A 26711-nucleotide genomic window follows, 5' to 3' on the forward strand; every position below is an offset into this window, starting at 1 on the left:
AAGGGGCACCAGGGTGGCTCAGTGGGTTAAAGCCTCTGCCTTCGGCTCAGGTCATGATCTCAGGGTCCTGGGATTGAGCCCCACATCAGGCTCCCTGCTTGGCGGGGAGCCTGCTTCCCCCCACCCCTGCCCGCCTCTCTGCCTATTTGTGATCTCTGTCTGTCAAATAAATAAATAAAATATTTAAAAAAAAAAAAAGGTCTAGAAGACACCCACCAGATTGACAATAGGAATTTCTTCTGGGAAAGGGAGGAGGGTATTAGGTTTGGGGACGGTTTAATGTTCTAGTTTTTAAAAGCATGTTATTCATCTAATTAAAATTAATTTTAAAGCACATTAAGGTTTAGGGGGAAAAGTTCTGGGATAGATTTGCAATGTCTGCCATGAACAAGGGACTTGGAAACAGCATGCATGCTATGCCCCAGACTTGGACAGAATTGACTTCTGTATGCACCATCCCCCCCACCCTGACTCCCAGACAACCTACGAATGCTCAGCACAACATGGGGAACACCACTCTTGACTCTTCTCTTTCCCTGGATGTCTCCTGCTACTTCCTCACCTTCCTCATGCTTCCACTCAGGCCAACTCTTTGCCAGGCCTTTCTTGAACCCAAATATCAGGTCGCAGCATTCCTGCAGTTCAGGGCCCCAGCCTGGAGCCCAGCACCCTCCCCTGTGGGCCCTTCAGGTGCCCATTCCTTGTGGGACTGAAGCCACACTAGAGAGTGGGGATGTCCTGGGTGCTGTCCTTGTGGGAGGCTTCTCCTCAGCTGACCTGGGAGGCTCTCTCAATATCCCCAGCCACCTCTGGTGCTTTCCTTGGGGGCTGCCACTGCCCTTGGTGCTCTGGGCCCATGGATCCAAGTGCTCTCTGTCCCTATCCTCCAGGCTATAGGAGGCCTACACTATCTCAGCGAGTGGCGTCTTTGTCCCCACCTTTCCTAGAGTAGCTGGGCACCCTCCTTACCTCTCCCCTTGCCCCTCCACCTCTAAGGTCCAAACCTGTTCATTCTAGCCCACAAGTCTCCCTTGGATTTTTCTTTTCTTTTCTTTTTAAGATTTTATTTATTTATTAGATAGTGAGAGAGGGAACACAAGTAGAGGGAGTGGGAAAGGAATAAGCAGGCTCCCTGCTGAGCACGGAGCCCAATGGGGTTGGATCCCACGATCCCTGGGATTGTGACCTGAGCCAAAGGCAGACACTTAATAATGACTGAGTCACCCAGGTGTCCCTCCCTTAGATTTTTCTTGACCTCAACCTCTACCCTAGTCCAGGGCCCCCTCCTCTCTCTCCTGGACTGGGTCTCCTTATCCACTGTGCCTCTCCCCTACTTCAAGCCCAACAAAGGCAACCAATTGCTGTGACTTATTCCAATAAGTCACGCAGAGAAAGACAAATACCGCAAGAATTCACTCATATATTAAATTTAAGAAACAAAACAAATGGACAAAGAGAAAACAGGAGACATGAGAAATCAGACTCTTAGAGAGCAAACTGGTGGTTATGGAGGGGAGGTGGGTGGGTTAAGTAGGTGATGGGAATTAAGAGCACACTTACCGTGTTGAGCACTGACGAATGTATAGAGTTGTTGAATCACTATAGGGGACTATAGGGGACTGTATGTTAATTATACTTGGGTTAAAATAATAAATTTTTTAAAAGGCAAACAACTGCCCTCAGGATAAAGTCCAAACTACCTTGCATGGCCTGCACAGCCTTTCATAAGGACACCAGGCAGTGCATGTTTTGTCTGGGCTTGGAGGCTAGCTTCTGTTGGTTGCTTCCTGGTCTTGCCTTGACTTACCTCTCTAGCACTGTCCTCGGACCCCACTCCCTGCTGTGGGCTGTGTCATCTTGCTGCAGCTCCCACAATGTGCTGGCTTTGGCTCACCTCCCTGTCCACGCTCACTCCACCCTTTGCCCATGATGCCCGCCCCCTTGCCCTCTGGCTGACTGCAACTTAGAGCAGAATCCCACCTCCTCTAAGCGGCCTTCCCTGAACCCCATGCCGAGGCTGCACTAGGAACCCCCACTGCACCCCGAACTTGTGGCTGCAGCATCACTTATCATGCTTGCTCCTTTTAACTCACTGTGTTTTGCTCTGTCTTTGCCTATGGACTCTGAGCTTCAGAAGCATTAGCCTTCTCCTCTCTGTAACCACCAAAAGACCCTCACCACATCTGTCTTTAAAATACAGCCTCTCTAGCCCCCACACTCCCACATGAACTTGCTCAATATTTATACCTTCTTTGGTTCTCTAATGGCAAATAGAATAAGAACACTCGGCCCTTTCTTTAAGTTTCTACAGGTGATTTTGTCCCCCTTTCCCAGGTGTCTCTGTCATCTTTGCTACAGTTTCCCCCTCCCTGTCCAAACTCTCTGTCACACTTGAGAACCGGCCCCCATATTAATCCAGCCCCAGCCAGAGGGCTTCAGGGCTCCACACTTCTTGTGCCTTCCTGATTCACTCCTGGAGCCTGCTGTTCCTCTGCCTTGTCTGCCACCCTCCACCAATGGCTCTCACCCATCCTCATCACCTACCTTAAGTACCTCTCCCGGGAAGCATTCTCTCCCTGTTCAAGCATCTGCTGAGAGTGGGTGTGCACTGTCTGGGGAGGGGCTGTGATCATGGCTGGCTCCCCTCAAGGCCAGGAGCTCCTCCGGGTAGAAACCAGGTCCTGCTTAACTTGAACCCTCCAAACCTAGCACAGGCAAGACGCTCTCGCTGACAGACTCTGCCATATTCTGGGGGAGATTTCAGCACCCAAGACATGGACAGAGACCCTTCTCGTTCTGTGCTTTCCATCCCTGCCCAGCCCGGGAGACTTTAGAGATGATCTTCATCTTTCCTCCCAGGCTCCCCCGCCTAAATTGAGCAAGCGTAAGGCTCCTAAGGACACCTCCCTGCCCCGTTTCTCCCAACTCTGACTGCTCGTTTTCAGCCTTCCCCAGAATCTCTCTCGTCTTCCCAGGGCAGTGTCTCCTAATGATTAGGAGCCCAGTCTCGGGGGGCTCCTGAGTGGCTCAGCCAGTTAAACATCTGCTTTTGGCTCCGGTAACTAGCACAGGATCGTGGGATCTAGCCTCAGGTTGGGCTGCCTTCTTGGCAGGGAGTCTGCTTCTCCCTCTCTCTCTGCCCCTTGACTCCCCCCTCCCCTCACTCGTGGGCTCTCTTTCTGCTTTCTCTATCAAATAAATAAGTAAGTCGTCTTTTTAAAAAAAGAGTCCAGATTCTGTCGCTTACTACCTCTGTGATCGTGGATAAACTACTTAGACTCTCCGTACCTCGGTTTCCCCATATATAAAATGGATGTACAACTATGGAATAGTATCTGGTACATAGAAGTTGCTCAGTAAAGATTTCTTGAATGAATAAACGAGGGACTTAAGACATAATACTTACCTCATAGGGGTTTTCTCAAAATTAAGTGATTTAATGCATGTAAATGCACTTTGAGCCTCTTATACATTTCCTTCCAGTTTTGCCGAGGTCCTGGAGACGCTGGTAGGGTCGGGATTACTGGTGAATTTTAGGGGCGGTTTTTGCTTGGACTGCAGGCCTAGAGGGGACACTGGAGAACAAGATTCCGGGTCCTCTCTCTCCAGGGTCCTCGCCCTATCTTCCCTGTCCCCGCCCCGCCCCCCCCCCCATCCAACCCTCCGACAGTCGCTAGAGGGAGTCCTGAAAGGGGCGAATTCCTTCCGCGGCGGGGAGTGTGTCAGGGTAGGGCACGTACGGGTCTCGGGGAAGAGCGGGAGGGCACCCAGGACCGACAAGGAGGAATCCGCCGCCCTCTGGCACTTCCCTCGGCGCGACGCCAGTCCAAGGGAGGGCCGGAACACCAAACTGGTTTGTGGGTCTTGATTAGAGACAGGTGATGAAAGCGGCGCAGCCGTCGGGGCGCGGCGCCTGGCTAGGAGCGCAGGGCCAGCTCCGGAGGAGGAGGCTGAGCGCGGACTGGGAGCTTGGGTCTTTCTCTACGAGCCACTCGAGGGACTGCGGGGCCTGGGGCAGCCGCTACGCCTATGCCTCAGACTGGGCGTCCAGGCAGTCCCAACTCCACACCCCTTTACCCAGCCGTCCCGGTTTTTGCTTCTTTCTGGCCTCGGCACCCACCTTTGGCTGTGCGCGCGCAGACCCGCTGGGGTGGGGCGCGCCCTGCTGACTTTTGTGTGCGCCCCATCCGCGGAAAGGAGGTGGGGCGCGGAGCTAGAGTTGGGGTAGGGGGCAGAAAAGGGCGGTTTCCGTGGTCGCCAGGGGTTAGTCTCCGCCCACTCATCTCGCCCTCCGTCTCCTATCCCTGTAGCCCCTAGTCTTTGAACCTGGTACTGGGGGCGGAATAGGTGTCACTGCCAAGGTGGGCTCCCCGGGAATGTCCCGCCAGCAGTCCAAGGGCGCTCCCTGTGCCTAGCCGGGCCGCCGGGAGCCTTACCTGAGGCCTGGCCGGGCATCGCGGCCGGCTGACCACCGACTGCGAGCACAGCGCGGATCTTCAGTCCTGGTGAGGCCCCCGCGCCCGCACCGATACCCCCGACGCCCTCCCCTCGCGGGACTGCGCAGCCGCTGCTCGGGCTCCTTGCCCCATCGATTTTTCTGTTGACTTAGGGGATCTTATTAATCCTTCGTTAATTACCCCGCCAGGGGCTCCAGCCCGGACCGTGCAGCCAATAGCGAGGCGGCTAGACGGGAGGGCGGGGCAGGAGGCGGGGCAGGCTCGCGGCGTCAGGGTCAGAGGACCGGCGACCGCCCGCCTCCCGGGTGGGGTGGGGTGCAACGTCCTTAAACCGCAGCAAAGGGGTTCCGGCCGCACTTTCCTTTGGTGGCCAAGCAGGGAGCAGCCCGAGCCCCTCTTCCCCCAGGTCTGGCGTCGTCTTTTTTTCTACCCCACCCAGTACTCGGGAGGGGTGCGGTCTCACAGCAATCCACTCTCTCTCCCTAAATCGAACGTGAACTTGGGGCGGAAAATAACCTCATTCTGACGAGCCAGGAGGCGGGTGGGGGAGGGAAGTCGCCCCCTCTGGCCCTCCTCACTCTTCCCGCAGCCTCGGAGACCTGCCCACCTCATTCTGCAGGCCGGGTCCAGGTGCGTTCGTCCTCTCAAGGCCCCAGTGCTCGAGGTGCCGCTGCTCCCATCTCCCCCGCCCCCATCCCAGTCCCCACTCTGGCCTGCTTCCCTTCACCTGACTGTGGCTGGGCACCAATTCTTCCTCCTCTTCTAGTTGGCAAGTCTCCTCTTCAGTCTCTGCCTGGCCTTCTCAGGTTCTCTCCCTGCTAAGTTCATCTGGTGCCTTTCCTGGATTAGAAGCCCCAGGTCTTTGCCTCGGGGCCCCCCAGGGAGTAGGGGTGGTAGGTAAGAGGAAGCCCCATGTAGTGAGGTTCTGTGCCCCCCCAACACCTCTTCAACTAGAACAGCTCTATTTGTGTTACAAACTTGGGTTCCTGAAATATTTTATTTAAAGAAAAAGAAGTTCTGCTGTTTGAAAATTATTATTCTTAGTAGAAAGGCTCTGGCTCTCTTTAGCTCTGTGACCTTGGGCAAGTCACTTTACCTCTCTGGGCCTCAGTTTCCTTTGTAAAAAGAGAGGTAACGTGACCTAGTTGGGCTAGGTCAGTCTTTCCTAAGCTTTCTTGCTTCATGGAACACATAAACAAATGTATCTGGCCTTTGAGGATCAGGGGAAGAGGAAGATGGCCGCCTGCGTACTCTGTCCGGCCCCTCCCAGCCACCCAGGTACTTACTAGTCTGTAACCACCTGTAACTCTGATTTGCCTCACTGAAAAGCTTGAGACTTAAAAATCTCCAGGGTTCCTTCCAGCTCTGAGCCCCAAGATCCTCTCCTGCAATTGTCTCAGATGGGGAGGCTGAAACAAGAAGTGGGGGGTAGGGGGCGAGCTGGAGGCGGTTCCAGTTCCAGACAGCAGTCCTGGCCAAGCCACGTGGCTGGCATCAGGGGTGGGGCCAGAACCGCAGACACTTGCTGATCTTGCCTGGTCCTGGCTGCTCTAGGGAGAGATCTCTCCTCCCCACCCACTCCATGCTGCAGAATCTGCTGGGGTGGGTGGGTATGTCTGATTGTGATGTAAAAACTCATCCTGGAAAAATAACTTTGGTGCAAATTCTACCCTGGGTCCCCTGGGGCAGGGTTGGGGGGGGGGGAGGGGGGCGGGGGGGGTAATGGGGCACAGTGACTGCCAGCCTGGGGTTCTTTCCTGTGGGGCGGGGGGGTGTCTCTGAGTGGGCACATGAACTGAGCCCCACCCCTACGTGTCTCTCAGGGGCTTCAGGATAACACGTAGACCTCCAGCAGGCTGGAGACAGCGTGCATACGGTAGAAGATGCCGAAGGGCAGACAGATGTTGACGATGGCCGCCCAAAGGGAGTAGCCATAGAAGTCGACCTCCACGGTGTTGCTGAAGTGAGGGCGGGCTCCGAAGGCAGGCATGATCCACAGCTGTGGTGAGAGAGGGGGGCGTCAGGACCTGGCCTGGACCGGCCACTTGCAGGTCATTGCTGTGGACTTAGCTGGGGGAGGGGGTGACAGGATGGGGGCCCAGCCGTCTAGTTTGTTGGACAGCAAGGGCTGGGGGCTGGTGAATGGGGAACCTCAGGATCTTGGGCAGGGTTTGGCACTCACTAAGGAGCTCAGAAAATGGGCCCAACTGAACTTGTCCACCCCCAGCCAGGCTTGGGGCTCCCTCTGTGATCCCTTCTCTACCCTGTTATTAGTGGCTCATTTGTCAGATGGGGAGGAGGAGAAGATAGATGATGTGAGAATTGGGCACAGATGCCCAAATCAGCGACTCGCTCCTGGACAGATGTGTGCAGGGCGGTGGGAGAATCAGACCGGCCCAGGGCAGGGGTGTCAGGGTCCAGCCGGAAGTGAACTCCACCCCCACCCTCCATAAGCTCCGTTCTGCAGCTCCGCAACTTTCCCAGGTCTGGTTGGAGGTTAACGAAGGAAGCCTGCTTCATCTTTCGCTGGAGCTCAGACGGTCCAGGTGTGGGGTATGAGGCAAGCAACAATGGCTTCTAGGGCAGCCCCACGCTCCCCAACCCCAGCTGACGGTCCTTGAACACGTGCGGCTCCTTTCGGGGACTGTTTCTGTCCTCTGAAATGGAGTCGGAGATGATGCTCCTAGATTGACCCCAGAGCAGATACCCTGAGCAAAACATCCAGAAGGTGGCTCCCAGCCTGCTGGAGAGGGCCCTGCATGGGGGTGGGGGAGGTGAGGGCGGGGCCAGGCGGGGGTGGGGAGATGGGGGGAGCTGGGTGGGGGGGCGGGGATGGCTCCCAGGCTGGCCCAAGATTTAAGGAGGTTTTGAGCTTTACTGCTTCTACTGGAGGGTCAGAGACTGGTGATCACCTTTTTAATTTTTTTTTTTTTTTCTTTTTAAAACCGATTACCTGCAGGCTGGGCAATATTCGCAGTGGGAACACACTAAACACACACCCAGGTCAGGGTCATTTGTGTAGTTTATACCCTGGCTGGAATCCTTCTGCAGACATGCTCTTTGACCCACATTAAGGGTGTTTGTTTGGGGGAGCCTGGGTGGCTCAGTAGGTTAAAGCCTCTGCCTTCGGCTCAGGTCATGATCCTGGGGTCCTGAGATAGAGCTCCACATCGGGCTCTCTGCTCAGTGGGGAGCCTGCTTACCTTCCCCTCTCTCTCTGCCTGCCTCTCTACCTACTTGTGATCTCTGTCTGTCAAATAAATAAATAAGATCTCTAAAAAAAGGGGGGGGTGTTTGTTTGTATATTGGGGATTTTTCTGTTGGACATTGTAGCTGAAAGGGCCATTTTTATACTGAGTGAAACTTCAGTAGAGCTGCTCTTTATTTGGGATGTACTCACAAACATGGGTACATGTTTGCATATTAGAAATTTCTCCCCTGAGGACTTTATCCACACTGGACTGTTTCTCTATTGGGCTGTAGCCGCAGGAGGGGTATTCTTTTACTGGGGTGTGTGTCTTCATGGGGGGTGTTTCTGCCCTGGGGTGAAGTCTGTTCCTAACACACTGGGTTTCTCTTAGGAAGCGGTTCTGCTGAATTAGCCGGGAGGGGCCGCTGTCGCGAATGCCCCCTTTCCAGGCCAGCCCTCTGCCGCCCTCCAAGAGAGCGCTCACACTTAGGCTGGTCTCTGCTACTTCCTGCTGCTGCTCCAATTATTCTGAGAAGTGGGCTGGTCACAAGTTCCTAGGAGCAGTCACACCTTCCACCTAGGGGTGAGGGCACCCTCCCTCTACATCACTTCACAGCTCCCTCTCACTTCCGCCCAGCCCCCATGTCAGCATTTCCTGGGACCCCTCCACTTCCATCTGCAACCTAGAAGCCAGAAGGCTGGGATTTCATTCTCTCTCTGTGCCCTGGGATGCTGTTTGCCCAGGGACTTCATCTGACCCTCTCCGAACCTGCTTCTCTCCTAGCTGTAGGCTTCTCTAGTGGGCTGGGGGCAAGACAGAAAAAGGCACGTGAATGAGCCTGAAAGAGAACCCTTCCTTGGCCTTCTCTTCCCCCTCAGCCCCATCCCATCTCCCCCTGCCCCACGACCGCCAGTTACTCACGATGACATTGCAGAGCAGGAGAAACAGAGAAATGTCCTTCAGGCACCGGCGTCTCCAGTGGCCCCTGGGGGCCAAGATGATGGCCACTGCTTCATGAGGGCCCACTGGGTTGGTGCCGACCAGCCTAGGAGTGGGTGGGCAGCCAGGCAAGGTGTGGAGGGCATCCAGGTTGGCAAAGGTAAGACCATGGCAGGGTTCCTTGGGGGTGGTATCATGGGGCTCAGCCCCGGGCGGTCCCCGGTGGAGGCTTTCGATGATGAACACATTCTGGAAGGTGTGCTGGGCAATCATGAGTAGAGCATGGGCTAGGTTGAGCGCCCCCAGCAGGTCCCTGGGTGTGCCCACCACCACGGCTACGATAGAGTAGTAGGAGATCGCGTACTGGCCCAGGGCCGCGCCCATCAGCAATGCCACATCCAGGGTCCGAGTGGGGTTCTTATGGTGATCCATGGCCCGGCGATCAAAGCGGTAGATGACTGAGCCGCTCAGGCTGACCAAGGTCATGAGCCCCAGACAGATGATGTTGAAGCTGTAGTAGATGACCAGGGCCTGCTGGAGGCGGCCCCCCTCCGCACTCACTTGGACCTCGTAGATGATGAAGACGGCTAGCCCCACCACGAAGAGCATCAGGCCCAGGATCGGGCCAGCGAAAAGGGTCTCCCGGAAGAGGCTGACCCGGGAAGGGGTGTGGCCGTGGCCGTGGGTGGAGGAGGCCAGCAGCCTGCCTACATTCTTCCACATGACGTACAGCATGGTGGACGCAAACAGGCTGTACTCAATGTTGAAGGGATACAGGTAGAAGTAGCCCTGCTGGAAGATCTGGCAGATGGCCGTGTTGCAGGAACAGTCTCCTCCCACCGAGCTGCCTGCACGCTCCGCTGTGGGGAGAGAGGCACGGAGCTGGACTGCCCTCCCACCTTCCTGGGGGAGCGCTGCTCCTCTCCACGGTGACCTTCGTCCCTGGGGGATCACCATCTGCCCTGTTCACCTCCATATCCCGAAATGCCTGCACAGGGCCTGGCACGTGCATTCATTCCATGAACATTTACTAAGCAACTACTATGCGCCAGAGACTGGGACGCATCAGTAAACAGTCGGTGCTCAATTAACAAAAATCGGAACTGCAGATTCTGCCTGCTGCATCCCATTCTCTTCCTGCAGGTAGACATTTCCAATCTTTCCCAACCAGTAATCACCCCTGGCTCTCCATGATAGGCGAGGTTCTGTTCCTGATAGATGGTGGCCCTCTTGGGAACCCCAAGCGTTCAGTCTTCCTCGCAGCTCTCCCCGGCATCTGACTCAGCCCAGAGTGTGAGCTGCTTTGGGCAGGTGTCTCCCGTGACCTCCCATCATTTTGATTTGTAGCACATGCACAGGAATCTTGTCCTGTGCCCAGAGTGTGCTCGATAGAATGCCTTGGATCTTGGCAAACATCCCTTTGGATTCCGAGAACTATTCCCACTGGTTTTGCCGAGGCAGAAACTGAGGCTTACCGAGGTAAGGTGGCTTGTAATGGCAGAGTTATCGACCCGACTCCTAACGCCGGGGCAGCTACCTTCCTAGGAGGCCTCTTGGCAGCCCAGGGCCCCAGCATGTTAAGTTGGCCACCTCTCTGGGTTATTTTTTTTGTTTTGCTTTGTTTTAGAAAGAGAGAGAGAGGGAGTATGCACGTGTGCAGGGAGAGGAGCAGAGGGAGAGGGTGAGGGAGAATCTTAAGCCGACTCCACACCTACCCAACTCAGAGCCCCATGCGGGGCTCAGTCTCATGACCCTGAGATCATGACCTGAGCCAAAATCAAGAGTCTGACACTTAACCAACTGAGCCACCCAGGCACCCCCTCTGGGTTGGTTTTAACCATCCTTAGGAACCCTCTGTATGTGCAAGGTGATCCTTTATCAGCCCCGCTGGGCTGGGGTCTTCTGCTCTATGCTTTCTGTGCCTGGACCCTTCCATACCGGGAGTGTGTGTGTATTCAGGCAAAATCCAGATGGATTTAGACATCTGGTCTGGTTGGTGGGGGCAGGGGGCCCTACAGAAGTCCAGAGATTAGGACTGGGGGGCCTGTGGGTCCTATTCTTTCTCAGTATATCATATTGGTTCAAAGCAAAGATGGATCTCTACACTAGTTCTCCCATTTTCAAGCTCTATTTAACATTTTATGCCTTAGTTTCTGTATCTATAAAATGGAAATACTAACAGTACTTATCTCAAGGCTCAGTTGGTTAAGCCTCTGACTCTTGATCTTAGCTCAGGTCATGATCTCAGGGTTGTGAGACTGAGCCCTGCACCAAGCTCTGGGCTCAGTGCAGAGTCTGCTTACGATTCTCTTCCTCCCTCTGCCCCCTTCCCCCACCCCCTCCTGCTCTCTATCTCTTTCTCTTAAAAACAAAACAAAACAAAACAAAAAAACACAAACCTAGTACCCATCTCATGGGGAAGTTGTGAGGGTTAAGTACGGTAGAGTGTTTAGGACACTTAGCACAGCACCTGACATATCAGTAAAGTGTCACTGTTGTCATTGTGATTATTATTTCTACCTCCTCCTTGACACACTCTGTCCCATGCGTCCACTATCAAGCTCTTCTGCCTCCCCCCCCCCATTTTGATACCCTCATCCTTTTATTCTGGAGCCAAATCCGTTCTTCGGTAGGATGGAGACCTGAACAGTGGGGCCAAGGCTGCATCCTCCAGAAAGAGAAGATGTCCCTTGACACCCTCCCTCCGGTGTCACCTACACCTACCCTTCTTCAGAGGTGGAGCTTGGAGCAGGGGGAGGCTCTCCTCTCTCGTGGGGGCAAGGGAGTCGAGCACCCAGCCAAAAGCCTGGAAGTCCCTGGACCGGGTTTAATCTGGGATGGATACTCACGGTCAAGGGCGAGGCGAAGGTGGCTGGTGTTGCTGTGGGAACTATCATAGGAGTGGGTCTGGTGCACGGACTCGTCCACCACAGCTGCCATCCAGATGGCCAGGTTTGTGGTGAGGGTGAACATGAGACCGCACCTGTTTGGGAAGGGGGAGCAGAGAGGCCAGTGAGAGGCTGGCCCGGCTGCCCCAGGTAGATGGAAAGCTGGGGAGCTATACTGGAAGCTGACGTTGGGAAGCAAGAAAGCAGGGTGAACAGAGAGGCTGAGTTTGGAAGGAACACTTAGTCTGGCCAGGATGCCACCCAGGAGAGGGCCAGGAGATGTCCAGGGGCTCAGGCCACTGCCGCTCCCTCTCCTAGAGGAAAGCACATACAGTGCACTGTATAACCCATGTCACCAAAACACACAGGTGTGAGTGTGTAGGCACACACCCATACACACAACACAGCACAGCCTGGTGAAATCGGCTGATAGAGCAAGGGGGCCTTGGCTGAAACCCCACCCGGGGTGCAGAAAGAGGACCCGGGCCCCAGGTTGGAAAGCTCATCCCCAGGTGAGCACGATGTTGAGCTGTGGGGCCAGCACTCACCGGGTCAGATCCAGATGGACGTGAATACAGTCTTTCGAGGAGACCCAGAGAAAGTAAGTCTGTGTTGAGAGAGAGTGGGGGAGGTCATTGACTCTGGAGTGCCCGTGTCCAAACCCAACAGTATGTTCCCTCTTCCTCAAGAGCCCCCATACTAACCTACCAAGTTTATCTTAGCTTTACAAAACGAATAAGGAACTTTCTCTCTTTCTATGGAACAATTTGTATAAAATAGTTGTGTTCTTTCAGAATTTGCAAAATGTTACCTGTAAACTCTTGGTGTTTGTTTGTTGTTACTGTTGTTTTCAGGTAGAGTTTGACCATCTAGTTACTTATTCCTGGGAGCGAGGCCAGTCTGAGGCTGGGTCTTGTCCAAGGTAGAGAGAGTCTCTGGTGGCTTCTCACCTCCCCTTGGCAACATCCCCTGCCCCATTCCCATCCTTTGTTGTCCTGCAACACTCCCCTAGTTACCAATAAATCCTTGTCATGGTATGTGTTGATGTGGGAGCATCTGTATTTTCGCTTTACCTGAGTATTCTCAAACCCATGAACTGAAAAAGTATAACACTAGTGTAAGTACCAAAGTCATAAACGTGTTGAATTGTGGAAATCGGCACAGCAGGGCTGATGTTTCAGGAGAGGGAACCCTACATGTGGTATTCTGGTCGTGGTGCAGGGATGAGATCCGTTCTGGTCCCATGTAAGACCAGTCCTGCCTCAGCTCCATCAGGAGATCTTTCAGGATGTTGTGTGTGCAACAAATAAAAATATATATTCTTGAACTTGTTTGAAAAATCCCAGGTACAGGGTACCCTATTTCCTGAACAGATATAGAACATATGGGCCGTAGCTGAGGCCAAACCGGCCATGCCCACCCCAGGACCCTGGGCTGAGACGGATGCCCTCTACAGGCACCCAGGGAGGACGAGCCAGGTTCGAGGAGATATGGCAGCTACCCCAGCTCAGACATCCTAGATGTTAATACCGGCACTGCTTGGGTTGAAATGAAAATCACAGGGCCCCTAAGTAGGAGCTCACATCTGGATATGACTTCATTACCAAGTGCTTCCAGATTTATGGACTCATGTGATCCACTCTACAGTCCTACCCCCACCTTACTTGATTGCTCAGGGTAGAAGAGTAGAGATCTCCAGACCTCATGCCAGATGTTGGTTCCTTTCCACCACACTCAAGAACACTGCTCCCACCCACCTGGACGATGACAAACACAGCCTGGGTGAGAGGGTGCAGGATCTTGATGGCCGACTGGCACTCAAAGAAACTGGAGTAGTAGCCAGTCTTGAAGACATCCATGACAAGAGTGCAGATCCCAAACAGCACCAGCCCACCTGGGAATGAGGGGTGGGGTGGGGGGTCAGAGAGGGTGGTTTGTAGACCTGAGGATGAATGACTAGATGGGCAGCTGATGGCTGGGTGGGTGGAGGGATGGACGGAGAGGTGGAGAGTTGGATGATGAATGGACAGTTCGGTGGGTGGTGAATGGATGTACTGGAAGTGAATGGATGGGTGGAGAATGAGTACAGGACTAAGTGGGTGGGTGGGTGGATGCACGGATGGATGGAAGCCCTGTCTCTTTGGGGCTGCTTGGATTGGGGGCAGAACGGCCCTCAGTGGGCTCTTCAGTTGCAACGTCACCTGTCCTCAGCTCTCCCTCTAAGGCTGTCCCATGACCACCCCTTTTCAGTCTTAGGAAGAGCAAAGAAGTCCCCTCCATCCCTCACGTCATTCTTCTTCCAAGGCTGTTTCCCTTCCTCTTCTCCTTGAGCCACAGCTTATCTCATCTTCAGCCACACCTGGCCCCCTGGGAATTTCTCAGCCCCCTACCTTGACGCGCGCTCCACAGTTCCTCTGAGAGTCCCAGCCTCTGGCTCCTCTCCTGACCCCCCTACCTCCCTCCGCCCCCGCCCCACCTCCCCTGGCACCTCGGAGCCAGATGGGGCCGGCGTGCGCGTCCCGGTAGGGGACGGCGTTGGGGCAGCGCACGGTCCGCAGGAGGTAGAAGAGGATCCAGAGGGAGGCGAGCAGCATCATGGTGGTGAGCAGCGCGAACACGTCGGTGTCATACACCGCCACCTTGTTGAAGGCGCCGCCACTGATGAGCGTGCAGGCGAGCAGCAGCACGTTCACGGCCAGCAGCACGGACAGGAGGCGGCCGCCCTTCTTCCACACCTCGCGGGAGCCTGCCCGTGGCTGGGCCGGCGGGCTCTCCTTGGGGCCCGGGGTCGACTCCTCGGACATGGCAGGGGCGACTGAGGGAGGCTGGACGGGTCACTGTGGAGGAAGAGCGGACAGGACCCCAGGTCAACCCTGAGGGCTCTCCTTCCCCCACCTTATCCCTAGATTTAGGAACCGAGAAGTTCCTCACCCGGAGGGTGGGGGTTGCGGGTGGTGGAGGAAGCGCTGGGGAAAGGGAAGAGAAAAGCCGACCCCTCGGGTCTCTCGCTCGACGACGGAGGGAAGGAGAAGCGGCGGCAGCCCCGTCGGACCCCGACCAACGTCCCCACTCCCCCGTCCGTCCACCGTCTTGTCCGGCCACCCACCTGGCTGGGCCGGGAGACGGCGCTGAGCTGGGGGTCAGGGGGCAGCGAGCGTCTCCTCTCTCCCACACCGGCCTGGACGGGCGCTTTATACCGGGGAGGGCAGGGTGATTTACAGCGGCGGGAGCTCAGCTCCATAAATCTCTCAGTCCCGCTCACATGATCCATCTTTTCTCCGAGCTGAATTTAGGGAACAGAGAGCGGGAGCAAGATAAGGTAAGATTTATATTTACCCGTTAACGGGCGCCCCCACCCGCGCCGTCCCGTCACCTTGGCGCGGCCAGGCTGGGGCGCAGCCCTGCACTGCGGCACCCAGAGGGCACCCCGCCCCCGGCGCCCACCGCGCCCTCGCGCCCTGCAGTCCCCGCCGTCTAGAGCCCCGAGGGCTGCTGCTCGATAGACTCTCTAGGGGCCCGCGGGCACCCCGACACCCTCCCAGACCCGGCGCACCCTATACCTTCGTGCTCCTCTGTTGCTGCCCCAAGATCGGGACCCCAGTGCCCCTTTCCCCGACACCCTGACAGAGACCGAAGTTCCTTCTCCCTCTATCCCTCCCCGCAGCCTTCTGCTCCGCTGGAAGCTGCGAAGTCGGGCTTGGGTAGAAGTTCTCCGGCCGCGCGCCGAGTCCGCGTCCAGTCTTCGAGCGCCACCTCCTGGGCCGCGGCTTGCCAACCCCGTGCGCGCGAGGGGCAGCCGGGACTGCGGGGGGGTGGGGGGAGCTACTCGCTGTCTGGGCGTCAGTCCTCCTACCCGTCCCAAGCCTCTGTCCTAGGGATCCTGACTGCCCGCAGACACCCCTCCTCAGCCCTGGGCCCCTTCCTTCGACGGTGAAGACATCGGGAGCCGCAGGGACAGACCCCCCCCCCAACTGTCCCCAGACCGGGCCTCATGGAGCGGGGCGCTGGGGTCACCACTTTTGGAGCGAGGGCAGGGCCTCGCGTGGGTCACCCCTGTGCGCTCGGGAGCAGGTGTTTAGGACCCAGGGGCAACCCGGGGGCGGCTCCCTGGGCAGCGGGAGTTCCTTCCCCCCTCCCACCCGGGGCGAGCGGCTCAGATGTCGGAGTAGCAGCGGCTCTGGCGCTCCGCAACCTCCGTCTGCGGCAGCGGGGGCTGGCGGCCCCGGCCCCTGCTCGGCCCCCTCCCCCAACCCCATGCCTCAGCCCTAACCCCGCCGCCCTCCCCCGCGGGGGGCATTTCCCCGCGCCCCCTGCCCACCCTGTCCAAGCCAGGCGCCATGAACGACCAGTACCACCGGGCGGCCCGGGACGGCTACCTGGAGCTCCTCAAAGAGGCCACCAGGAAGGAGCTGAACGCCCCCGATGAGGATGGCATGACTCCCACTCTCTGGGCTGCCTACCATGGCAACCTGGAGTCGCTGCGTGTCATCGTGAGCCGAGGGTGAGTACCCACCCTGCCCCTGCCTAAGCCCCCCAGTGGAGGGGGAAGAGAGCCTTCAGGTCCCTCCGGTCCCCTGAGACACACTTCCCAAGACTCTAATGTGTCTTCCCCCTCCCTCCTCTGACCTACCCTCTTCTCTACCCCGCTGACCCTCAGGTGGGACCCTGGAGCCTGGCACTGGTGGGAGGGGGCACAACTTGAGGTATGCGACACTTGTGACCCGGATGTGGGACTAGGACGGCAGGGACTGGGTTGGGGGGGGGGCATGATTATGGGAGGGGCTGAAGAGTGAGGGGAAGGTGGAAGAGGTCTCCTGGGTGGGTAGCGCTTGGAAGCAGGTGGGGGTGGAGAGAAGGGGCACAGGCGGTGCGAGGAGAGGCTCCTTAGTGTCCACTCCCCAGCCTGCGGTCCAAGGGGCTCTCCGACCCAGAGCTGCACCGCCCGGAAGGCTGGGGCTCACACAGCTCTCTCCCAGCTCATTCTTGGGATTTATGGGCGCTGACCGCAGCACCAAATGTCAGTGGGTACAGCCGCCCCATTAACTCCCTCTATGCCCCTCCCTTGATAGCAGGCTCCCTCTCCCTCCTTCAGGAGTTGTCTAGGGGGAACAGTGGTCCTAGAGTCCAGGGGTCAGGGCCAGGAAAGGGGTTTGAAGGTAGCAATGAAAGAATTCAGGGTCCAGGGCCACTGACGTGGGCTCCTGGGTCTGAATGAAACTTCGCCAGCCTCCGCAGTTTTATACAGAGAGGTCACCTGATTGAACCGGACACCTGGGCAGCCTGGGCAGGGAAAAGGAGTGGAAGACATTCCCCAAGAAGACATGCCCCAGGAGGGTTCACAGGAACATCTTAGGCCCTGGGAAATCACGGTGGAGGAAAAGGGGTCCAGCTGATCTCAGTGCCGGATGTTGGCCTGTGGCCTGAGCATGTGGTGGGTGGGGAACTCCTTCACCCTCCCTCTGCTGCCACTTCCCAGTCCAGCAGCAGGTGGGAGCAGCCCTTAAGACCAGGCTGCTGGCTTTGAGAAGCCCAGACTAGCCAGACTAGCCTCTTCCCACACCAAGAGAGCACACAGCGGTCCTCCCATACCGCCCCCCATCAGAGAGGTCCACGGGAGGGGGAAAAGAGTGCCTTCCTGGTGCACTAAGTCCCCCAGCTCCTACAGAGAGCAAAGGCTGGTACTGGATGGGGTGTGGGCCAAATGCCAAGCAGCTCCTTGCCACATTGTCCTGCAGGACTTGGCGACCAGTAGGGGAAGTGAGGAGGGGTTTGTGGGGGAGCTGTTGAGACAAGGGGGTGATTCTTCCTCCAGCTCTGCGGGGGTGGGCTCGTGGCCTCATTAGTGAGCAGAGGTGCTGAGCCAGGCCTCTGTGGGAGGGGAGAGCTTGGAGGAGCCCGCTGGAGCATGCCCAAGGGGCACAATCTGGTGTGGAGGGTGTTGGAGGATGCTGGGTGGGTCCCCTGGGCAGGCACAAGCCAGGCTGCCTGGCAAGGCTCCCAAAGATGGGGCTGCTCCGGGGAAGGAAAGGCCCCTGGGCCTGGGTTGCAGACTTGCCTCCTCCTCCCCTTTGGTCCTGGCTGCCCCCAGGCTCTCCTCCCAGCCCAGGCCAAGACCCGACACCTGCTCTCACACGCAGCCTTGCCAGGCCTGGCCCTGCTCCCTGCAGACATGGCCGTGCCCGCCGACACGCAGGCACACACCCTTACACACACTCACCCAGGGCTCAGGCTCTGCACCCACCACTCTCTTGTGCCCTCTCTTAGGGTCACCCCTACACCCGCAGCCACACTGACCACCACGCCTGCCCAGACTCGGCCCTGGCCCACCACCTCTCTGGGACAGCTCCCCGCTGGGCTCCATGAATAATTCACTCCTTTCTCTCTGGGCATCAAATATTTATCCCCTGAGATTCCCAGCCATCAGTTCTCTTGGGGAAGGCCCCGCCCCGGCCCCGCCTTTTCTGTCGCCCCGCCCCCTGCAGGTCTGGGGCCATTTCCGCCTTCATCGCCCGCCACCCCCGGCCCCGCTCCCAGGTCCGTCCGACGTCTCCTGGAGTCCGAGGAGGCATCTCAGGCCCTGGGGGTCCCGCTGGGGTGCCCATGGGGCGGCTCAGGCCGGGAGCTCCCCGCTCCTGCTGCCAGAGCCCGAAACTGTGTTGGCTCATCACCCCTCCCTGCGTGTCCCCTCTGCAGGGGTGATCCAGACAAGTGCGACATCTGGGGCAACACGCCCCTGCACCTGGCAGCTTCCAACGGCCACCTGCACTGCCTCTCCTTCCTGGTGTCCTTCGGGGCCAACATCTGGTGCCTGGACAACGACTACCACACGCCGCTGGACATGGCCGCCATGAAGGGCCACATGGAGTGCGTGCGCTACCTGGACTCCATCGCGGCCAAGCAGAGCAGCCTCAACCCCAAGCTGGTGGGCAAGCTGAAGGACAAGGCCTTCCGCGAGGCCGAGCGGCGCATCCGCGAGTGCGCCAAGATGCAGCGCAAGCACCACGAGCGCATGGAGCGGCGCTACCGGCGCGAGCTGGCCGAGCGCTCGGACGCGCTCAGCTTCTCCAGCCTCACGTCCAGCACCCTGAGCCGCCGGCTGCAGCACCTGGCGCTGGGCAGCCAGCTGCCCTACTCGCAGGCCACGCTGCACGGCACGGCCAGGGGCAAGGCCAAGATCCAGCGGAAGCTGGAGCGGCGCAAGCAGGGCGGCGAGGGCACCTTCAAGATCTCCGAGGACGGCCGCAAGAGCGTGCGCTCGCTCTCGGGCCTGCAGCTGGGCAGCGACGTGATGTTCGTGCGCCAGGGCACCTACGCCAACCCCAAGGAGTGGGGCCGCGCCCCGCTCCGGGACATGTTCCTCTCCGACGAGGACAGCGTCTCCCGTGCCACGCTGGCGGCCGAGCCGGCCCACTCGGAGGTCAGCACCGACTCAGGCCACGACTCCCTGTTTACCCGGCCCGGCCTGGGCACCATGGTGTTCCGCAGGAACTACTTGAGCAGCGGGCTGCACGGGCTGGGCGGCGAGGACGCGGCGCCGGACGGCGGGGGCGCCCCGCGAGGGCGGCTGCAGAGCTCCCCCAGCCTGGACGACGACAGCCTGGGCAGTGCCAACAGCCTGCAGGACCGCAGCTGCGGGGAGGAGCTGCCCTGGGACGAGCTGGACTTGGGCCTGGATGAGGACCTGGAGCCCGAGACGAGCCCGCTGGAGACCTTCTTGGCTTCCCTGCACATGGAGGACTTCGCCTCCCTCCTGCGGCAGGAGAAGATTGACCTCGAGGCCTTGATGCTCTGCTCCGACCTTGACCTCCGCAGCATCAGCGTCCCCCTGGGGCCCCGCAAGAAGATTCTGGGGGCCGTGAGGAGGAGGAGGCAGGCGCTGGAACGCCCGCCGGCCCTGGAGGACACGGAGTTGTGAGTGCCCCAGCCTGGGGGACCTGGGGAGATAGGCCCCCGAAGGCCTGAGGGAGTTGTGGGGCAGGGTGGGGTAGGGGTGGGGAGGATCTGCCTTTTCAGGAGTGTGAGTGTGTGTAATACCCTATTTCCTAAAATCTAAGCCCTCATCAAAGACAAGAGGTTCCACTTAATTTGTTTGCCCCTAATTCTGAAAAAGAAGCTGCCAGTTTAATGAGCACTGGAGGCCTTCTTATCCCAGCTAATGTAAAAGGCTCCTTGATTTGGGGGATATCAGAATGCCCCCAACATGGATGTCTTTGTGGATGCCAAACAGTAAGTAGTCAGAGTAATCACAGCCAGGACGCTTTGAGCCCTCCCATCCACCGGGTGCTAGAGATGGCCCTCCACATGCCTCTCACTGAGTCCTCCCCAGACCCCTGTGCGGGGGCTGCGTCACCCCATTTTCCAGGAGAGCAAGTGGAGGCTCAGAGGGTTCCAGCAGCTCACCCCAAGGTCCTGCTGCTGCCTGGTGCAGAGCCTGGGCTTGATCCCTGGTCTGTGCGGCTCCAGAGCCTGGTGACTCCCACGGGAGGAGAGCCGTCACGTCAAAAGCAATCGGGGAGCTCAGGTCTGCTACCGCACTGGTGGTCTGCTTCTCCCCTGGCCCCTTTCTCGTGGCATCCCACAAGCCCAGCAAATGCTGCCACCTCCTTTTGGTGTCTTTGGCCTTTACCCTGCACAGCTGGGTGAGCTGCACAGCTGCAGTGAGCTGCGGTATTAGGGCAGGGGTGGGTGTGGGGAGGTAGGCTGGTTTAGAGTTTGGGGGATGGGGAAGACACCCCCTGGCCAAGGGCCCCATCCCAGACCATTAGCCTGTCCGGAGAGGACTGCTTGACCAAAAAGGCTGGTGTTGGTTTAAACTGGTCTTGAAGGCCCTTACCTGAAGTCTGTTTCTGTATCTTTCTCTGCAGGTAACAGGAGGCTCCTCTCCAGACCAAAATGAATTAATTGCAAGTTGCCACAACCCATCGTGGGGCCATGAGGGCCTCACAGTTGCCAGCCCTGAAGCCATCCCCTCCTCCCAGGAGCAAAGACCATGTGGTCTTCTTTGAAAGCCTGTCCACACTCCACAGCAGAGGCATAGCCTGGAGGTACCAGCAAGGGGTCCCAGAGCCCTTGAGCCTCCCCCATCTGAATGGCCCCAAGGGTGTGTGGATTAGTGGGAGGCCTGCCCCAGAGGAAGAGGGGTGCTGGAGCCCCAGGGAATAGAGGACAGGCTCAATGGAGCTGAATGGAAGTGTGAGGGGGTGGGCATGGCCTGTCCCAAGGGCCGGGCTGTTGTCTCTCCCCACCCCTCCTCCAAAGGTCCTGTTGCTGTGTTCAGGCTGGAGACTTGCTCACTTCCTCTGTTTTTGTGAAGGGAAGAGTTTGGGCTGCCTCCCCCTCTCCCCACCCTAGAGGGGAGGTTCCTGGCTAGACTCTTCAGCCAAATGCCCTGACTTTAGTCCCCACCCCTGTCCCAATCACAGCCAGCCCCCTTCTCCTTCTCCTGCTGGCCATGCTGGGGAGCTGGAGTGCCAGGCGGGGGTGGGGGGGCGGGGCTGCCTAGCATCCTTACCAGCTCACCTTGTGGCAGGGCCCAGCCTGACTCTGCCCTCCTCACACTGCCCTCCTCCCCCCGCCTCCAGCCTAGTCCCTCCAGAGACCCCAGAGGGTCAGGGCAGTAGATACAAGGTGCTAGAGCAGTGAGCTGCGGTATTAGGGCCCGTAGGCCTGGTGGGCGAGCTCTGGGTTGGAGGGAGGCAGCTGCCAACTGCTTCCGCATCTCCCAGGCCAGAGACAGGCGGAGACTGGGCACGTCTGGGTGTCTGGCCTCTTGGGGGCCAGTTGCACGATATGGACAGTGTAAGAGCCTGAGGATGTGGCTGATCTAAGCTGCTGGCTGTCCCTGGGTCCCCAGGACTCTGTGCATGTGTGACTGTGTTGAGGGCTGGTTGGTCGATTTGCCTCCCGGTGGGGAGGCAGCCAGGCGGCTGCGAGTTCTGCATGGGCAGTGTGTCAGTGGGAGCTCAGCATGTGTCCCTCCTCTGCGACAGCAGTGAGACCAGGGGAAAAGGCCAGCCCCAGGGGGTCCTCAGACAGGTGTCCTTGGTTTTCCAATCAGACTGAGGTCATGGCTATGGGAGAGGTACTCGGGGGACCCCCGGTGTGCCCCTCATCCTTTCAGCAGCGGACCCCTGTTCCTGACCCTCAGCTTAGGAAGCAGCTCCCACTGGGAGCACTGCCACAGTCCCCATCTCTTTCCTGGGCCCCCTTGGCTGGGCCAGGGGACTAGAGAACCCCCACAAAATGCCACAGGCCTCCCTCTGGTGGGTCCGGTCTGCCCAGAGCGGGGGCCATGGTGGAAGTGGTTTCAGTTCCCATGCTGCAGGCTTGGCCGCCTGCCACTGCCACCCCGAGCCCACCCCAGTCCTTTTCCCTGTTCTCTGGGCCTGGGCCTGGGGCCACCCCCAAGTGCCGACTCGACTTCCCCAGAGCCCCAGGTGCTGCCCTTTCTCTCCTGTCCCCTGTCTGTGTCCTGGCCTCAGCCTCCTCCCGGTTCTCCCAGTGCTGGGGTGGGGCAGGCTCAGCGATTCCCACTGCCCTACAAAGTACCCCTCCCGCAAGCTCATTACAACTTTTGTAGAAAATGTTCTGTGTCATTGTCACGCCTATGTCTTATTCTTTAATCACTTGGGGGTGGGAGCGGGAGAAGGTCTTTTTGTACCTGAGAAGATTTGGTCCTCGTGGCCCCCCGGGAGAGGGGAGTCTAGGGATGGGTGGTTGGGCGTACTCCCCTCACGCACCCCTGCAGGGCCTTCCCTCATCCCTGGATCCTTCATCCTGCTCTCTCTGGCCCGGAGTTTGGAGCTTTGCTAGAGAGAGTGTTCAGAAGAACCAGTCCTGCTCCCAGATCCTGCAGCTGCCGAAGGCCAGAGGACCCCTTCTCCCTCCCCGCTGGAGTCTGCGTGGCCTTCTCCGGACATGGGCAGAGGCCGTACCCAAGGAGGCCGCCACCCACCTCCCAAGCCCCATAAGGCATCACCTCAAGGCCCCTGCCCAGCCTGGGAGGCCACAACTGTGGTCCCCATTTCCCTCACCAGCGCCAGACACGTCTTGGGGCAGCCCTGTTTAGAACCCTCCTTTCTCCCCAGGGAGTAAGGCTTCCCCCTTAAGCTGGAGGACAGTGGCCTCTGTTTGCTCAATCAGGTCTGGGAATGGGGCCCCTGAGTCATTTTATTTCATTCCCTAAGGCTGCTGGGTCAAGTGCCTCTGCCAAAGGGAGTTCAAGATACCTCCCTCCCTCCAGCATCAATCAGAAAGGTCCAGACGATGTCCCAGCAGAAAGGTTGCTTAGCAACCCTCTGGGATTCTAGGGTTCCACTAGACTGGGGTTCCACTTTACAGATGGGAAAACTGAGGCCTACTGAGGGGAAGATTCGGACCCAGAACACGGGCCTCCTGCCTTTGGGTACACTTTCCTCACCCCCAGGCTAAGAAGGGGGCAGAATTCTGTCCTCCGAGGCTCCACAGGGTCGCCCCCTGCGACCCCTATCGGCCATTCTGGTCACTGCACCTACCTCAGGAGAGACCCACCAGTCCTGGCGCCGGGTTTCCTGGGGAAGGACATGGGGGTGAGAACCGAGTAACAAGAACCGTGGATAGGAGCTTCAGCGTGGAGGCAGAGGCTAATTGGAAGCACAGGGGGCTGGGTCTCCAGGGGTCAGTGTGGCCGGAGGGTGGAGTCCGGAGCACAGGAGCAGGTGCAGGTGCAGGTGACTTTAAACACAGGGAAGGGAAGGAAAGAATTTTACATGGTAGGGATTGAGCCTTCTCAACCCATTCCCCTTAAAATTGACATCGAGGTTAGGGCAATTCTAAAAGTGGAGAGTGATCAGTGGCTTTTCGCCTATAGGGATGAGAATCTGGTCATAATATGGACACTTCCCCTGGAAAAATACACGATCAGACACACACAGGCATTTGCAATTCTGCTCGTCATTCTAGGTGGCTTCTGGAGCTCTGAGGGGTCCAGGGACCCCAAGCTAAGAAGTTCAACTGCTTAGTTCGACTGCTCTGAAGTTCCATCATAAGCGGGATCACTAATTTGAAGGAGATGGGGGTGTCTGAACGAATCAGAGGCGAGAAGGGCCTCTGGGTATGTGGGGCAACCTCAGTTTGCAGATGAGGTGACTAAGGCCCAGAGGACGAGGGGCTGGCCGGAGTGACGGAGCAGCCAAGTGGGCAAAGTGGCCCTGGGGTCTCCTGATGCCTTCCATGGTGCCATCTGCCTCCTGTCCCTGTGTTGACCAGTCCCGGTACAGTGTGACAGCCCGGTGCTCCCAGGGCTTGCTTGTGTCACCTTCTCTGAGATAAGCCTGGGTTGTACAGGCCGTGGCAGGACTCAGGAGACAGCCCACCAGATCTGGGCAGCAAAACTGGCTCTGGCCCTTTCCAGCTGGGTGGCCTTGGGTAAGATGCCCAGCCTCTCTGAGTCCATTTCCTCAAATAAAATAGGTGATTATAACTCCTTATAATAAGAGTGTTAACCCTGTGGATCATCAGGAGGTGAAACGATCATGGCATGATAACAAAGATAAGGCTCTTAGCAAACGGCCCGATACTCAGTACACATCAGTGAGTAACGATCACGCTTGTCGGTGGCCTCAGGCCCATGAGCTACTCACTGCTTTGTGTCCCCCCTGCTGCCCAGCAGGTGAATCCTACATCCCTCCAGGGAGCACTTCTGCTTTTCTGACCCCCTATGTCAACCCCACCAATCACACTAGCTCCTGGAGACAGCACTGAAAGCGTCCTCATCCCGGCAGCTGGCTAAGGAATGCTAGCCAAGGATGGGCCACTGTCCAGTGAGGGGGGCAGTCTCCCTGAGGAATCCTGGGGTACCCCGGGAGCTGGGCATCTTTCCTGGAGGGGCAATCGCAGGCCCACTGGCCTGGCCCTACTGTGCTACTGTCGGCACAGGGGAGTTTATCAAAAACTTTCCCCTAATCCTGTAAGGTAAGTAGGTGAGGAGTTTTAGCCCCATTCCACAGATGAACAGACTGGCCACCAGAGAGGTTTTGGGACATTTCTTAGGTCCCAATAAATTCAGGAAAGTTCAGCCTCCCTGACCTGGGTCCCTTCAGCACCCCCATCCCCAGAGGGAAGCTTTCATGTTTTTACTATTAATGTTGAGAGATTATAAGGTGTCAGCGCGTCATAGGTATATTTAACCCTTACACTAAAGCCACAACACTGTAAGGCAAGGACTGTGTTACGATGATTATCTCTATGTCACGGGTGGGAGAACAGAGGATCAGAGCAACAGTGCAAATTGCACAAGGTCAGGAGGACAAAGCAGTCCTCAGAGACAAATTTCTGTGCCTACCCATGGCATATTGGCTTCCCAAGAAATGGAGCCCTTTGGTGGGGGCAGTCTTTGGTCTTGGGTCCCCTTGTCTTGGGCATGCGTGGTCCTGGGCAGATGGACTCAGCCGTGCTGGCAACTTCAGTGGCTCCAGCAGCTGGGCTGACCCACCTGCCCAGAGGGGCTGGGCTGAGAGAGGACAGGTTGGTTTATGGGGCCACTGGGAAAGATACTGGGGGGTTGTTTGGGAAGGCAAAAGCCAACTGAGATGGGGGAACAAGACTGAGAAACATTTCATTGTGACCAGAGAGTCTGCCTGCCTCTCTGTCTCTCGGTGTCTCTGCCCCATCTCTCCCTGTAACACTGGGGTCCTGCTCACTCTCTCCTCCCCTCTCTCCCCTTTCCATTGCCTCGTCTCTCTAGACCTCAGACTCCTTTGCTGTTGGTCCCATAATAAGAAATATATATTTGGTCATGGCTCCTGGTTCCTGACCCAGAGCTCCCGAGTCCCTTGGAAGTTCCTGGGTAAGAGGAGCATCTTTTGCTCAAAAGAGGGGACTCTATGGGCTCCCGGACAGCTTCAGGTGGGGACTGGTCACCGGGGCTAGAAGTTTGGAGCTTTCAGCCCCCATCTCTTAGGAAGGTGGAGGGGCTGGAGATTGGGTTAATGATAGATCATGCCTTCACAATGAAGCTTCCAGAAGCACCCTGCTCTATGGGGTTCAGAGAGCTGAGTCAGATTTGATGGATACATCCATGTTCTGAGAGGGTGGTGTCCCCGACTCCATGGGACAGAAGTTCCTGCACACGGGACCCTTCCTGACCCCACGCATCTCCTCATCTGGCTGTTTAAAAGGACCCATTGTAATATGCTTTACAATAAACCGGTAAATGTAAGAAAGTGCTTTTCTCAGCTCTGTGAAAAGCTGAGGCAGCGGGTTCAGGGAGCCCCCCCATTTTTAGCCAAGTTGGACAGAAGTGCGGGTAGCCTGGGGACCTGGAATGTCAGAAGTGAGGGTGTGTTTGTGGGACTGAGCCCTGGGACCTTTGGAGCCTCACACTCACCCCTGTTGTCAGCTTCAGAACTGAATGCAATGACAGGACAGTTGATGTCCAGACTTAGAGACTTGGTTGTTGGCGTGGGAAGAACCCCCATATGGAGTCAGAAGTGTTGTGAGGAGAGGAACAACTTTCCTTTGCTGTCTTTCGATCTGTCTCCCCATGAGTCCAGGCTCCCTGTCCCTGTCCCCAATGTAGTCCAGTCCATGTCTTAGGTTGAACCAGAACCCTGTAGACCCTCCTCTCCGCACCCTACACCTGGGGGTGGTTATTGTGTGAGATAACTCTGGCACCCAGCAGACATGTAGCACAAGTCCCACCTCCACAGGTCTCACCTCCCATCCATAGTCCCTACAGCAACACTTGGTGTGGCCCAAACCTGTCCAGTCTCGGACACTTTGTTATTCCTGGTTTTCAAAAGAGGAAACCAAGGCACAGAGATGTTTGTAAAACGTGCCCAAGCTCACACTGCTGGAGGTGGTGGAGCCAGGACTCCAACCCAGACAGGCTGGCTCCCAGCTGTGGGCATGTCTCATCATGATGCTGAGCATTTATTGAGCACCTGCTGTATGTCAGCAATTTACATCTGTGATTTCTGTGCGTTCGCATGACGGCCTCATTTAATAATTACAGGGGGTCAATGAACCCATTTGACAGAGGAGAAAACTGAGACTCGAGAAAACACTGGGTTGTTGCTTAGGTCACACAGCCTGTAAGAGCACACATGGGCCCTGACTCCTTGTCCGTCTGGCCTGGATCAGCTGCTCCCTGGGTTTCTATAGCCGAATGACTGAGTCTGATGGGCTTGAAGCCTGAGGTGGGGAAACTTCTGGCAAGTCCATTCAGTGCCATCAATCTGGTCTTGAGAGAAAAGCCC

The 26711-nt window shown here is 57.4% G+C and overlaps 3 protein-coding genes across 7 annotated transcripts in view; 1 reads left to right on the top strand and 2 right to left on the bottom strand.

Moving 5' to 3' along the window:
• The window catches only part of OTOP3 (otopetrin 3), a 10539-nt gene extending 5834 nt beyond the window's left edge, over positions 1-4705 (bottom strand). The window contains exons 1-2 of one of the 3 annotated variants that reach the window (XM_059379514.1): positions 4437-4705; positions 3407-3575 (exon numbers count right to left, since the gene is read on the bottom strand). Coding sequence is in view for 1 of the 3 variants with exons in the window: in XM_059379513.1 (XP_059235496.1) it covers positions 4437-4455 (19 nt within the window). In the remaining 2 variants the exon portion in view is untranslated. The remainder of the gene's footprint in view (positions 1-3406; positions 3576-4436) is intronic. The other 2 variants (XM_059379515.1, XM_059379513.1) reach the window with 2 other exon arrangements.
• A 1476-nt stretch (positions 4706-6181) lies between these two features.
• On the bottom strand, positions 6182-16151 carry OTOP2 (otopetrin 2). Of its 2 annotated transcripts, none has more exons than XM_059379517.1 (8): positions 16106-16151; positions 14582-14758; positions 13964-14312; positions 13233-13369; positions 12024-12082; positions 11437-11570; positions 8570-9447; positions 6182-6456 (listed from the first exon to the last, which is right to left on the bottom strand). In XM_059379517.1, exons 3-8 carry the CDS (start codon positions 14277-14279, stop codon positions 6286-6288), a joined length of 1695 nt encoding a protein of 564 aa, XP_059235500.1. In that variant the 5' UTR covers positions 14280-14312; positions 14582-14758; positions 16106-16151; the 3' UTR covers positions 6182-6285. The 2 variants fall into 2 exon arrangements, with proteins under 2 accessions (XP_059235500.1, XP_059235499.1); XM_059379516.1 differs by lacking the exon at positions 16106-16151 and adding an exon at positions 15036-15346.
• On the top strand, positions 15527-25629 carry USH1G (USH1 protein network component sans). Of its 2 annotated transcripts, XM_059379518.1 has the most exons (3): positions 15527-15976; positions 18169-19386; positions 20340-25629. In XM_059379518.1, exons 1-3 carry the CDS (start codon positions 15813-15815, stop codon positions 20341-20343), a joined length of 1386 nt encoding a protein of 461 aa, XP_059235501.1. In that variant the 5' UTR covers positions 15527-15812; the 3' UTR covers positions 20344-25629. The 2 variants fall into 2 exon arrangements, with proteins under 2 accessions (XP_059235501.1, XP_059235502.1); XM_059379519.1 differs by lacking the exon at positions 20340-25629 and having other exon boundaries at positions 18169-19390.
• Positions 25630-26711: the final 1082 nt, after the last annotated feature.

Source organism: Mustela nigripes, chromosome 16 (genome assembly GCF_022355385.1).
Source record: "Mustela nigripes isolate SB6536 chromosome 16, MUSNIG.SB6536, whole genome shotgun sequence".
Taxonomy (NCBI): Eukaryota; Metazoa; Chordata; class Mammalia; order Carnivora; family Mustelidae; genus Mustela; species Mustela nigripes.

What these genes read in the sequence shown, in the direction of transcription:
- USH1G (XM_059379518.1), top strand. Translation starts at nt 15,813, where the DNA reads ATGAACGACCAGTACCACCGGGCGGCCCGGGACGGCTACCTGGAGCTC. An exon ending in CGTGTCATCGTGAGCCGAGG is followed by an intron (nt 15,977 to 18,168) that starts GTGAGTACCCAC and finishes TCCCCTCTGCAG; the next exon opens with GGGTGATCCAGACAAGTGCG.
- OTOP2 (XM_059379517.1), bottom strand. Translation starts at nt 14,279, where the DNA reads ATGTCCGAGGAGTCGACCCCGGGCCCCAAGGAGAGCCCGCCGGCCCAG. An exon ending in CTGTGTTTGTCATCGTCCAG is followed by an intron (nt 12,083 to 13,232) that starts GTGGGTGGGAGC and finishes CTCTCAACACAG; the next exon opens with ACTTACTTTCTCTGGGTCTC. An exon ending in TCCTGCTCTGCAATGTCATC is followed by an intron (nt 6,457 to 8,569) that starts GTGAGTAACTGG and finishes CTCTCACCACAG; the next exon opens with CTGTGGATCATGCCTGCCTT.